The sequence below is a fragment of the Chionomys nivalis genome, chromosome 8, assembly GCF_950005125.1.
Source record: "Chionomys nivalis chromosome 8, mChiNiv1.1, whole genome shotgun sequence".
In the NCBI taxonomy this organism is placed as follows: domain Eukaryota; kingdom Metazoa; phylum Chordata; class Mammalia; order Rodentia; family Cricetidae; genus Chionomys; species Chionomys nivalis.
In genome coordinates, this window is record NC_080093.1 from 89,806,446 (window position 1) to 89,820,449 (window position 14,004).

The 14,004-nt window shown below is 41.6% G+C and overlaps 1 protein-coding gene across 1 annotated transcript in view; it reads right to left on the bottom strand.

Annotated features, from left to right (window-relative positions):
• Window positions 1-3,556: 3,556 nt before the first annotated feature.
• Window positions 3,557-14,004, bottom strand: part of Nlrp14 (NLR family pyrin domain containing 14) — a 28,913-nt gene continuing 18,465 nt past the window's right edge. Inside the window, exons 8-11 of the mRNA XM_057778923.1 lie at window positions 12,968-13,138; window positions 9,731-9,901; window positions 4,770-4,940; window positions 3,557-3,869 (exon numbers count right to left, since the gene is read on the bottom strand). Of these exons, the coding sequence (XP_057634906.1) occupies window positions 3,737-3,869; window positions 4,770-4,940; window positions 9,731-9,901; window positions 12,968-13,138 (646 nt within the window). The 3' untranslated portion in view covers window positions 3,557-3,736. The remainder of the gene's footprint in view (window positions 3,870-4,769; window positions 4,941-9,730; window positions 9,902-12,967; window positions 13,139-14,004) is intronic.

The following is a 14,004-nucleotide window of genomic DNA, read 5'->3' on the forward strand; positions in this document are numbered from 1 at the left end:
CTATACATTTGTTTGAAGTGACATTCCGATCTGTGAACTGACCCAAATGAGTGGGGGATTATGTCACAGGGAGCCTACTAGAAATGACCACACAGACATAGCTTATAGCCAAGTGAAAGTCTTTATTCCAATTGATTGGAACTACACTCAGGTATTTGGGACCCAAGTGTAGTGTCAAACATTTAGAGCAAGGGGTCTTTAAAGGCAAAAACCACATCCTGGTGTCTCATTCTGCTGCTGCCACCGGAGAGGTTTTCTACAAGCAAATAGTTTAACCGATACAAACATAAGCCATTAGCAGGAGAAGGAAGCAGTTTAACAAGCAGGCAGTTTAACAGAAGCTGAGGTAAGTTAGGAACTAGGGTCCTAGAATAGAGGTGGGTAATCTTCCATGGGAGTCTCCATCAAGGAGATCAAATTCTACTTAAATATGAAATGGGCTCAGCGAGAATACAAGATGGTGGAAACCCTATATTGCCCTGTCATAACTACAATAAATGCAGAAATTGGAGAAAGTTCTCTTCATCTTGTATTGCTGAGGTAAAAATCACTGTTAAAGACTCTTTTGCCAGTAGAGGAGACAGAATTTGTCCATATGCCCTGTTCCTTGCAAGGAGTCAAAGAACATAGCCAGTAGGTAGGATTGATTTGGGCCAGAAGTGGATTTTTTTCTTTGTTGTTTTTTTTGTTTGTTTGCTTTGTGAAACAGGGTTTCTTTGTCTAACAGTCTTAGCTATCCTGGTACTAGTTCTTGTAGACCAGGCTGGCCTCAAACTCACAAAGATCTGCCTGTCTCTACCTCCCAAGTGCTGGGATTAAAGGCTTGTGCCACCATCCCGTGGCTTGGAATTTTTTCTTTCTTCTTATTTTTATGTATTTTCCTTGTGTTTGAGATTCAATCCAGAGCCTCGCACATGTTCAGCAAGACCTCTGCCACTGAACTATGTTCTTGATGTCCACCAAGTTCTCTTGATAGAAAGATGTACAAATGCTGAGAGTGCTGTGGAAAACGGAAATGTAAGACATTAAAGCAATGGTGAGCTTCAAACTAGGGGCATGCTTCCATCACATGATGTCAGCAGCGAACAGAGAGATGCCGCTTTAGGAGTACAAATTTGATAGAGATTAGAGACAGGTACTTGAGACATTGTGTAAAGCAGAAGGACATGAAGGACTCACATCCATATGCTTATATCTTTCCTACACAAGGGAGGCAGATGGAGAAGCCACACAGAGATTCCTCTGTTTTATGGGCGGGTGTTTTGGAGAAGAATGGGAATGCATACCATGCCATTCGCCCACCCCATCACTTCAATTTTGTTTTTATTATCTGATGCTCACAGGGATGCAAAGTCAAGTTTTGGAGGATGGATGATTACTACACAAGTCATTTTAAATGTTTTTTTTTAATTTTATGTCAGAATTCCTAATGGCCCAGTGAGACAGGTTGTACATGGAGCCTGGTTTCTGATGCAAATTACATAAGGGTATTTAATATCCAAACTCAAGTTTGGACCACTTCTTTCCAACACCCCAATGAGATGGGTGAGGAAAAGTGGAATGCTGAGCCCAGGGAGGGGAGAGCTTTTAAAGGGGAAACACCATAATCAGGGGAGTTCAAAGCCTGAGGGCAGTTAAAACTCCATCCTTCTATCATGACCTGGGATCTGCTACTTCCAGTTTCTTCTGGGACTGAACTCCCGGTCCAACCACCTAGACATGTAAGCAGTATGGCCTTTTCTGGGCCTCAAGTTCACTGACAATGAAGAGAACAGCCTTTCTTATGTTTAAGACTCAGTGTTTAAGTTGTAAAATGCCCAGCACACAATTTACCTTCTTGCCCATTTTAGGTACGAAGTCCAGTAAAGCTTAGTGCATCCACGTTGTACTTTTGAGAACTCTGCAAAATAAAAAAATCTGTCAAGCAGCTTTAAACACTCGACTCCCAGCCCCTGTCAACTCCATTTTACTTTAATATATTTGGCTACTGAGCACTAATGGAAACTCTTAATGGTTCCCCTAGTTCACATACTTTTGTCAGTGAACAACATGTGTCTGCTTTTGGGGAATCAAGTTTGCTGCCAGCCTCTAGGGAAGTGTCTTCAGACTGATTTAAGTGGCAAGTTTCCCTTTAAAATTCTTGAGGTGGAAAACGGTGAGCACTGTCCAGGGTCCTACTCTCTGGCAATGGAAAACTGGCTGGGGTCATCTGCTCCACCCGGGCATTCCTAACCTTCACAAGCTTTCTGGTGAGTCTAGATACTGACAGCAGCAGCAAACCTACCGGCTCTCCTCTGGCCTGAAGCAGGCCATGCCCCTCCCTCTCTATGCTTCCCTCAGGCAAGGTCTGCATTTTGCTCAAGGCTTCTGAGCTGCCACCTCCCCCGGCCCTACCACTCACTCAGGTTGTAGCCTCCACAGCCCCTCTCTTAGCCACAGGCACACACAGCCCCACTCAGGCAGCTGCAGGTAGGCTCTCCTCTACAGGCCTTCCCTGCTAGTTACTCCTACTCTCCTCCGGACTCAGCTTTGACAGCATACCCAGGGAGTTTAGATGGCTTCACTTTGTAGACAAACATTTTGTAGGACTCTCAGATTCAGTTTCCAGTCATCCTTGCCAAGTGGCCTCCAGAGCTTTCTCCAACACCAAAGAGACCTTCCCTGAATTATCATCTGCCATACCATGTAGTTAGACAGGGTCTCATGTAACTTTTTCTTTTGAGACAGGGTTTCTCTAACAGCCCTGGCTGTCCTGAACTTACTCTAAGACCAGGCTTGCCTGGAACTCATAGCGATCCACCTGTCTCTGCCTCCCAAGAGCTGGGATTAAAGTTACTTAAAATGCTCGTTCCTATAGAGTCTCAACCCAATATTCTTTTTCATTTGAGTCTAGCATGGAATTTAGAAATCTACTTTTAAAGATAGACACAAGTAACTTTGACAGTGGCAGTACTCAGTACACATGTGGATGCCATCCTAGTAGGACAAGCTAGAGCACAGTTATGAACTAAGTCAGGTCTGTGGGAGTGTGAAGGGAATGAAGGTCATGAGTCTTCTCTGGTGCTGTGCTGTATAGTTTTATGTCAAGTCCTCCCCTACCCCCACCACCTCTGAGAGGAAACCTCAGTTGAAAAAAAGGCCTCCATAAGATCTGGCTGTAAGCAAAGCTGTTTGGCCTTTTCTTAATTAGTGATTGATGGGGGGAAGCCCAGTGCTTTGTGGGTGGTGCCATACCTGGGCTGGTGGTCCTGGGTTCTATAAGAAAGCAGGGTAAGCGAGCCATGTTGAGTCACGTCAGGAAGCAGCACCCACCCCTCCATGGCCTCCAAGCCTCCAGGTTCCTGCCCTATGTGGGTTCCTGCCTTCATGGCTTTTGGTGAGTCATTATAAACCCTTTCCTCCCCAAGTAGCTTTTGTTTGTGGTGTTTCATCACATCAAAGGTAATCCTAAAACAAGTCTGGTCATCAAGTTTATTTCTGTACTTCTTCCAAAGATTTTAAGCTCCACAGCAAATAAACATTTGACACTTATAGCATTTTGTGTCTTTTGCTTTATTTTCTCAACCCCTGTGTGAAAAACAGCAAACATTTTACAGAGCAGTGTGTAACTTATCCCTATTAGAAATACAGTTCAGTATCTCTGGATAGACCAGTATTTCTTACATGTTAAAGACCATACCATTTGGAGTTATGTGTTTGGGTTTTTTTGTAAATTTTTAAAGGCACATCAATTTCTTCAGAAATACTGCCACCAGCACCCACTTTCTGTAGCAGAACAGTGTGGCCTAATCACCAATTCTGGATTGTTAGTTTTTACATCGTTCAAAAACTTCTTGATTTTCTTCCTGTCAATTTCCCTTTTGTCCAACCTGAGAAAATAAATGAACATCTTTTTTACCTTCTAGAACTTCAGGAGAGAAAAGAAAACAAACATACAACAACAAAAGCCTTCTTTGCTCAGGTTGGGAATTTAACATTGATGGGGAGTGGGAATGAGAGATGTGGAAGGAGATGAGCACAGTGCAGTGTCATCTAGGAGAGGAAAATGACAATTAACAAGGGCCCCTGGGAGCCTTCTCCTAGGGAGAATAGGGAACACATTCCTGTTTGTTAGACTGAGCATTGTGTCAGCCCAAAGCCTAACAGAGCCTCCTAATAACCCTGTGGCAAATTTTCTCAATTGAAGCATTTCACAGATAAGACTTCTTTATGGATACATTAGGGAATACCCCAAGTTGAACAGAAGCAGGGCCAGAATTCAAACTCAACTAGTCCAGTTCCAGATCAATCTACCAAAATGTAACAGGTTGATTCTGAGGGCATAAATGAAAGAATGGGAGCTGTGGCACAGTGTCTTACCCTGTCACTTGTATTTTAAATAAATGCTGATTGGCCAGTAGCCCGGCAGGAAGGAGAGGCATGGAAACACAAATTCTGGGAAGAGGGAAGTTTCAGTCTGCAATCATCACCCACCCAGACAGAGAGGAAGCCAGACACAGAGCAAGCAAGATGTGACTGCCTCACCGAAAAAGGTACCAAGCCATGTGGCTAACACAAACAAGAATTATGGGTTAATATAAGTTATAAGAGTTAATAGGAAGCCTAAGCTAATAGGCCAATCAGTTTATAATTAATGCAGACCTCTGTGTAAGTTCTTTGGGACTTAATGACTGTGGGAACCAGGCAGGACAGAAACCTCAGTCAACAAATGGGTACCCGAATCCCTCAACATATGACATTTTCCACCTGACAAGTAAGTAAGGACTTACGCTAGGAACTTCATTTTGCATGTTGGACACCTCAAGACTTTACATAAATTTTTAATTGTGTCATAACCGAGGGCGTTCTTCATTAAGTTCATTTGTACCAAACTTTGGTTGGTACAAAAAAGACTTAAGAGATCATGACAGCAAGCAGAGGTTAAGCCACAGTTTTCCAATCTATAGGGAAGAGAGACAAGAGGAAAAATGAATTTATTCCATGACATAGGACCCTTAAGAGATTTGTGAACTTTGAAAGATAATTTTAGAAATTAAAAAGGCACATGAATATAGCTACAGTAAATTCAAGGACTACAGGAACTTACATAATTAGAGATTTATAGGTTAAACATACCCATTCTAACATGAATTACAATTCATAATTATAAGTCCTTGAAATTATGCAAATATAAAAGAACTGAATTTAAGTGTGTATGTGTGTGTGTGTGTGTGTGTAGGCACATGTGCCATAGTACATTGTGAGGTCAGAGAATATCTTTATGGAATCCATTCTCTACCTCCGAAGCCTTTTGAGGGGTTGCAGGGATCATCAAATTCCAATTGCACAATTGGTTAAGCCCCTTTACTTACTGAGCTATCTCAACCCCAAGATGTTGAAATCTTGATCTAAGGATAAACTAAAATATATCAATAGAAGCAGAAATTAATTTGAAGAAGAAAGAGATTCTTCCTCTTAAACTTACACACCCTACTGAAGGAAGTCAGGGCAGGGCCTCAAGGCCAGAATTAGAACAGCAACTGAGTGAAGCAGAAGTTATGGGGGAATGCTGCTTACCTGCTTGCTCTCCTCTACAAACCAGGGTCACTAGCCCAGGGATGGTACAAAGGCCTATCTGATGGTTCCTTTTTCAGCTTGTGCCAAGTTGACACAATATATAAATGAAAACACCACCAACCAGGATGGTGGGTAATAATTCTTGTTATACAAGCACAGGGATCCCATTCTTAATCCTCAGAACTCACATAAAAAAGCAAGGCATGTAACTCCAGGTAAAGAGCAGAGACAGGAGGCTATCTGGGGCTATTTGCTAGTTGCTAGCCTAGCTCCAGCTTCAGTGAAAGACTTTCTCTAACAGACTGTCTCTGGGAAATAAGGTAGAGGGTGATACAGAGAACACTTGAAGTCCTCCTTTGGACTCCAAGCACATGCGACACATGCACACAGAGACAGAGACAGATGACAGACAGACAGGCCATAGAGAGACAGACGATAGGCAGATAGACGATAGATAGACAGACATACGAACGATAGACAGACCATAGACAGAGACAGACAGACCATAGACAGAGACGGACGATAGACAGAGACGGACGATAGACAGAGACGGACGATAGACAGAGACAGACGACGATAGACAGAGACAGACGACGATAGACAGAGACAGACCACGATAGACAGAGACAGACGACGATAGACAGAGACAGACGATAGACAGAGACAGACAGACCATAGACAGACAGACCATAGACAGACAGACCATAGACAGACAGACCATAGACAGACAGACAGACAGACCATAGACAGACAGACACAGACCCAGACCCAACCCAAACCCAGACACGCACAGACGACAGACAGACACAGATGACAGACACAGACACACACACACACACAGACACAGACACACACAGACACAGACACACACACACACACAGACAGACACAGACACAGACAGACACAGACACACACACACAGACAGACACAGACACACACACACAGACAGACACAGACACACACACACACAGACAGACACAGACACAGACACACACAGACAGACACAGACACACACACAGACAGACACAGACACACACACACAGACAGACACAGACACACACAGACACACAGACACACACACACAGACACACAGACACACACACACAGACACAAACACACGCACAGACACAAACACACGCACAGACAGACACACGCACAGACAGACACACGCACAGACGGACACACGCACAGACGGACACACGCACAGACGGACACACGCACAGACGGACACACGCACAGACAGACACACACGCACAGACAGACACACACGCACAGACAGACACACACGCACAGACAGACACACACGCACAGACAGACACACACGCACAGACAGACACACACGCACAGACAGACACACACGCACAGACAGACACAGACACACACAGACAGACACAGACACACACACAGACAGACACAGACACACACACAGACAGACACAGACACACACACAGACAGACAGACACACACACAGACAGACACACAGACAGACAGACAGACACACACACAGACAGACAGACACACACACAGACAGACAAACACACACAGACAGAGAGAGAGATAAGACAGAGATAGACAGAGAGATAAGACAGAGATAGACAGAGACAGAGAGACAGACAGACAGAGACAGAGACACAGAGAGAAATTACACCTTTTGTAAAAATAGTCATAATTATTTATCATACATTTCAAACTCACTGCCTTGCCTCCAGGTCAGAAAAGATACATAATTAAATCCAACCATCTGATCAAGAGTTCATGTTCAAGCCAATAATAATGTAGGAACTGACAAAATAACTTGAACATAACCTTCACACAATATTCTCCCAATCAACTAATTTGAATTTCACTTTCATCTCCATTTACCCAGTCATAAAATTTCAAGCTCATATAAGTGCTGAGCATATAAACTGTTTCGAAGTTGCTGCTCACATGGAAAAAAAACACTAGTATGACGAAACTAAAAGCAAAGTGGAATATGGAAAAGAGAAAGTCACATCAATTATAACACAAGGTACGGGCATCACAGCAAGTACACCTTAAGACAGAGCACTGAAACAGAGCTCTCTATGATTCATCAGGCCTGGTGGTGCACTCCTATAATCACAACACTAGGGAAGCAGTGGAAGGTGGGTCATAACGAGTTCCAGGCCAGCCAAGAAAAGGGAGATCCTGTCTCAAAGCAAAAAACCTCATATTGTCTATAAAATAATTGTGCAGGATGAAGCTATTGCAGTAATTTGAGGGAAAACTGTTGCTTACATATCTGTGATAGGAAAGAAAAGCAAACTGTATGATCAGCACCCCACTAAAATTTTGAAAAATAAGTCAAGCAGTGGTGGCATAATCCCAGCACTCAGGAGACAGAGGCAGGTGGATCTCTTTCGAGGCCAGCCTGATCTACAAAAACTAGCTTCAAAGCTACAGAGAAACCCTGTCTCAAAAAACTGGAAAAAAAGAAAAGAATTTTGAAAAATGATAAAATAAGCCTATGAAAAATAATAAATCTTAATATTTAAATTAAAATGATTATCAGTGTTACATTCTTTGAAAAAAATCAAAAGATACAAAGATCAAATTGCCAGTATTAAGGGAAAAAAAAGATCAATATAGAGTTAGAATTTTGGTAGATAAATATCTAAAAGTTGCTAATAAGTTACATAATTTAAATAAAATGGATAAAATATACCAGAAAGAACTCACTACTGAAAACCCAAACAAATTTTAAAATTTATATCTAGAATTACAATATCCTAAATATAAAATTAGTTTCACCAGAAATTTTTATTAAATTCAAGGAATAAATACAGCCTTACAAAATGTTTTAAGAAACAAAAGGGATGGTTTTTTGAGACAGGGTTTCTCTGTGGTTTTGGAGCCTGTCCTGGAACTAGCTCTTATAGACCAGGCTGGTCTCGAACTCACAGAGATCCGCCTGCCTCTGCCTCCCAAGTGTTGGGATTAAAGGTGTGTGTCACCACCGCCCGGCAGGGATAAATATTTTTAACTAATTTTATTAAATTAGTGTAATTTAAACAAAATTGAATGACTGTATAAGAAATTAGAACCTAATGTTTTATAAGCAGAGATGTTGATATATGTATTTTAGCAAAATAAATTATACAAGGTATGTAAAAGAAATTTCAGCCAAGTTGATTTTAGTTCGTAAAATACAAGGATCTGGTTCTAATATAAAAAGAACCAAAATGGTCTTGAAAAAAACATGGGAAGACTCGTCCTAGTGGGTGCCACAGTGGCAAAGTTGTCTTCATCAGAGTGCACTAATGAGGCAGGAGATCACACACAAGCTAATGGAGGAAGATAGAAAATGCAGCCACAGATCTATCCACCAGCGAAAGCATGACTGGTGGACAAGCTATCCCTGACAAGCAGAGAGGAGAGAAAAAAAGTCATGAAATTCTTCTTTTAAAAGAGAATCTGTATAGAAAAACAGTAGGCTGGATTCTACTGCTAAACATATTTTATACAGGTATTTATTGTGTATGTGTGCATGGGTAGAGGTGTGTGTATACCACAGTGCTAAGACCATGTGTGGCGGACAGAGGAAAACATTCAGGAATGGTTTCTCTCCTACAACTTGGGTTCTGTGAGTTCTGAGAATTGAACTCTGGTCCTTGGCAGCAAGTGCCTTTATATAATGAGCCAACTCACTAGCCCTCCAACTCTAGATTTTAATGATTCATAATTTGTGTTTAGTTATTTGATATTTTGGTTTCCTGACCATAAAGTATAATCTCAGAGATCAAAGAGGTGAAGCTGAACTAGCAAATCTCAGAAGTAAAATATTGAACAACCTAGGCCTGAAAGAACGCAAGCATAGAGAAAGGACGAGAGATTAATTACAAGCTCCTACAGAAACAAAATCTTCAATTTAATATAGAAAAATAATTCAAGAACAATTGGAATATCTGAGCAATGACAGAACATGGAGATATTATTTACTATTTACCTATATGAGGTACTAAAAAGAAAAGGGTGAAATGAAGATTCTCTAGCAAAGGGCATACACAATACAGGCCCGTTAATCTGAATCAGGTCCTTATTTCTGAGACTGTCTTCGAGCATCATTTACTCTCCATTCCCCACATAGAAAATTACCTTTATCTTCACCAACCACCAACCAGACTGTGTTTTTATAACTGGAAACCAAACTTACCCTAGCCTCTGAATTTGGCAGTTTGGATTTTTTAAAGCATCACACAGAATATGCAGGCCAGCATCCATTAAGTTGTTGTTTCCAAGGTCTAGGCTCCACAGGTTTGGGCTGTTTACAAGAACAGAAGCCAGATCCAGACAACTCTCACTCGTGAGAACACAGCCCGTCAACCTACGGAAAGTACATTAGAGGACGAAAGAGCTCTTCAATGGCAAGACTGAACTACGTTCTTCCAGAGTTGCCCAGACAGTTAACCTCTTTTATGTAGAATGCAACCAGGACACACCTGAGATGGGATGGCTTAATCACCAGGAGAAAACAGAAGGAATTTTGTTGTTGTTTTCCTATTTGTTTTTGATTTCACTATTTAGTTCTGTCTGTCCTGGAACTTGCTTTGTAGACCAGGCTAGCCTCAAATTCATAGAGATCTTCCCTGCCTCTGCCTCAGGTGCTGGGACTAAAGGCGTGAGCAACTACCATCTGCCCCAGAAGGAATTTCTTGATGAGCAAAAGAAACTAGCGTGTGAAGAGTTACCTCCCCTAAACAATGCTTTCTAAGTCTAGAGTACATCAGTGGTTTCTTCTTTCCATTTTGGAAAAGTTCCCTGTGGTCTGGCAGTTCTGCCTGTACGCATGAGAACTATATGCTCTCCCAATATTCAGGGAATCCAGAAAACTGACGGATCCTCCAGGTACTGGAGTACAGACACTTGTGAACCACCAATGAAGTGCTGGGCTCAAACCACTCTGTCAGAGTGGTCAATGTTAATATCTGAGATCTCTTCAGGCATTAATAATTCTTTAAAACATGAATATAAGCCGGGCGGTGGTGGCGCACGCCTTTAATCCCAGCACTTGGGAGGCAGAGGCAGGTGGATCTCTGTGAGTTCGAGGCCAGCCTGGTCTACAAAGGGAGTTCCAGGCAGGCTCCAAAGCTACAGAGAAACCCTGTCTTGAAAAACAAAACAAAACAAAAAAACAAAACAACAAAAAAAATGAATAAACTTTCCCAAGGAACTTTTCAGTCTGTAGAACTTTATTTTTTTATGTTTGGGAAATAAGCTTGGAGGTCTTGGGATTAATAGGTCAACTATAAAAGCCCTGGGTTCAATCTGCTGCTGCTGCTACACACACTAAAATTATTAAAATTTTGTCTTTTGGCTATGACATGACTGTTGTACTCAGCTCACAGCAGCTGTGTGTGATACCTGCCCAAGACCAAAATGGATGGAAGAGGGACTCTCCAGGCCCCATCTCTGTTTTGAGTTCTAGAAAGAGGAGTCTTTTCTTTGGAAGTGTAGGTGCTGGTAGTTGCCTATGTTCCAAAAAATGACCCCAAACCTTTGCATAGGAGCAGTACCAACTAGATTCAAAATAATATTAAATATTATTGTTCAAAAATATAATAATGTTCGAAAATAATATTAATTAAAAAGGCAACTTGATATTGGGAGGAAAATTGTTGGGGTATTTGGGAATGGTATTGGATATAATGAAAATCTATAGATGTTTAAAACTTTCAAAGAATAAAAATGTTACATTAAATAACATTAAATGGGGCTGGAGAGATGACTCAATGATTAAGAGCAGTGGCTATTTTTCCAGAGGACCCAGGTTCAATTCCAGCAGCCACATGGTAGCTCACAGCTGCCTGTAACTCCAGTTCCAGGGGATCCAACACCTGCACATGGATACACATACATGCAGGCAAAATACCAAGGCACATGAAAAGATAACATTAAAAAAGAAACAAAAGCTACAGAAAGATATTTCTTCCATGTCCTCTGCACATTCACAAGCCTTCCCTCACAGGCCACACACAGGTCTCTGGTTTCCCCTACTTAGAAGGATCATGAGATCAAGGCTCACCGGGACTACAGAGGGAGTGCAAGGGGGCAGCCTTAAGTTAGTGAGAGCCTATATCAAAAAGGTATACATGTAGCTGGGCGATGGTGATGCACATCTTTAATCCCAGCACCTGGGAGGCAGAGGGAACTCTGAGTTTTGAAGCCAGCCTGGTCCACAGAGCAAGTTCCAGGAAAGCCAGAACTGGGACACAGAAACCCTGTCTCCAAAACAAAATGAAAAAACCCAAAACTGGTATGCACGTACCCATGTACCCACCCCTACTATTTCAGATCTGTTGTAGTTTCTTCATTTGCTTTTCTTCAGCCTATGATATCCTCACGTGGTTTCTACCAGGGCTACTCTTATAAAGGAAAACATTTAATTGAGGTGGCGGTGCACTAAGAGTTATGCTATTGTACAAAGAATATTACCATAAGAAACAGGAAAGGCACAGAAAGTTCAGGGGGGAAAGGACTGCCCTCCCAGTAGCCTGCTTCTTCTAACCAGGCTCCACCTAGGTAATGTTTCTTTCTATCACTTCCTCAGACACCTCTGGCTAATGACCAAGATTTTTGCATCTAAATATTTAGGGTAGGGCACTGGGGAGGTCAATTGGGGCATGAAAACAGAATATAATGACACATCCATCTGGAGAGAACCCACATTACTTTGTATGGAAACATAAATAACTTTTTAATAAAAAGTCTATTGTAGGATTAAAAAGAAAAAATATATAAATTATATTATAATCTAAAAATCATCTTCCAGTTTCTTTGAATACTGACCCAATAGAAAAATTAGTTTAAATATAAACCTGAGGGCTGGGAGAGATGGCTCAGTGGTTAAGAGCACAGGCTGCTCTTCTAGAGGACCTGAGTTCAATTACCAGTACCTGCATGGCGTTTCACAACTGTCTTTGTCTCCTGTTCCAGGGATCTAGAACCTTTTACTGACTTTTGTGGGCACTGGGCATGCACATGGTACACCCTCATTCATGCAGGCAAAACATTCCTATACATATAATACAATAAAACGATAATTTTTAAAAAAGCAAATACCTCTTGAAAAACAAACTTGAAAGAGAAATTTCAGCTTTGTGGACATAGCTGATAAAAGACAGACCTACTAGGGCATAATCCAAACTAATACAGCTCCTGTTTAGTCTGATGCCTCTGAACCTTTACATCATGGGGACCATAGTAACTGTGGGTTTCAGTTTTGCGTTCAAACAAACAGGTGTCTTTAGCTCATCTCCAACAGAATGGGAGAAAAGTCAGATCTATCCTTTCTCTGACACTCATCTCTCACTCAGTTCTTCCTTTCATCTCTCCCCTGCCCTCCAAGACCATTCCTAGTTCAAAGTACACAAGAGAGTCCCAGAAAACCTACTCCAGCTCTTCAAGAGTACAAGTTGGCTGCTGAAGGACATGACACAGAAGCTTTATCCCACTGTCCTCAAGCCTGTTTGCTCCCAGGTCCAGATGTACCAAACTCCTGTTGATCAGCAAAGCAGTGGAGAGGAACTCACTACCAACCGGAGTGAAAAAACAACACCGCAACCTACAGGGAAGCACAGAATGAGTTAAGACAGAGTCATCTCTTTCGCCCAGCGCTGGTCTCATCTGCTCTACAATCCTCAGATCCGACCTCTTACTGCCAGCCTGTCCCATGTGAGTCACTTAGGTCTACATCAAACCCTTACAACTGGACTCGTGTTCTTCAGAGCCGATCCCAATGTGTGTTTTCACTTTTCTGAAACAAGGTCTCAACTCTGCAGCACAGACTGGCCTATTTCTCACTGTAGGGCCCGCCGGGTTTGAAACTCAGTAATTCTCCTGCTCAGTCTCCCTGGTTCTAGGATTGCAGCTGGCTCAGCTTTCCACACTATCAAATGGTGATCTCTTTGTTTTCCTAAAAGTGCATACAGTACTCTTGCAGAAGAGAAGACATGGAATAGAGAGTCATGTCATAGAAATAAGCTAAGTGTTCTTTCTTTACATTTACTAGGGATATTTTTATCTGTAAAAAAGACATTGTACCATTAATAATTTGGGTATAACATGCCTTATAAATGGAGGGAAATAATGATAACTCTTAAGATTAGTTTCAAAAAGGTTAATATGTAAATGTTAAATTCAGAAAAATTTGGAATAATTTCATATAAATGTTAATAATAAAATTATTAAACAAAATTACCTTTCCAAAAGGTATTTCTAGTTATGACTAAAAGAAATTTAGGATTCATGAGGCAGAATGACTTTCAAAAAATTTACACATCTGGGCTGGGTTAATGTAGTACATGCCTATAATCCCAGTAGTACATGCCTATAATCCCAGCATTTGGGAGGCTGAAGCAGTATTGCCAAATTCAAGACTGGCCTAGACTACATGGCAAGTTCAACACTAGCCCAAGTGACACAAGACCG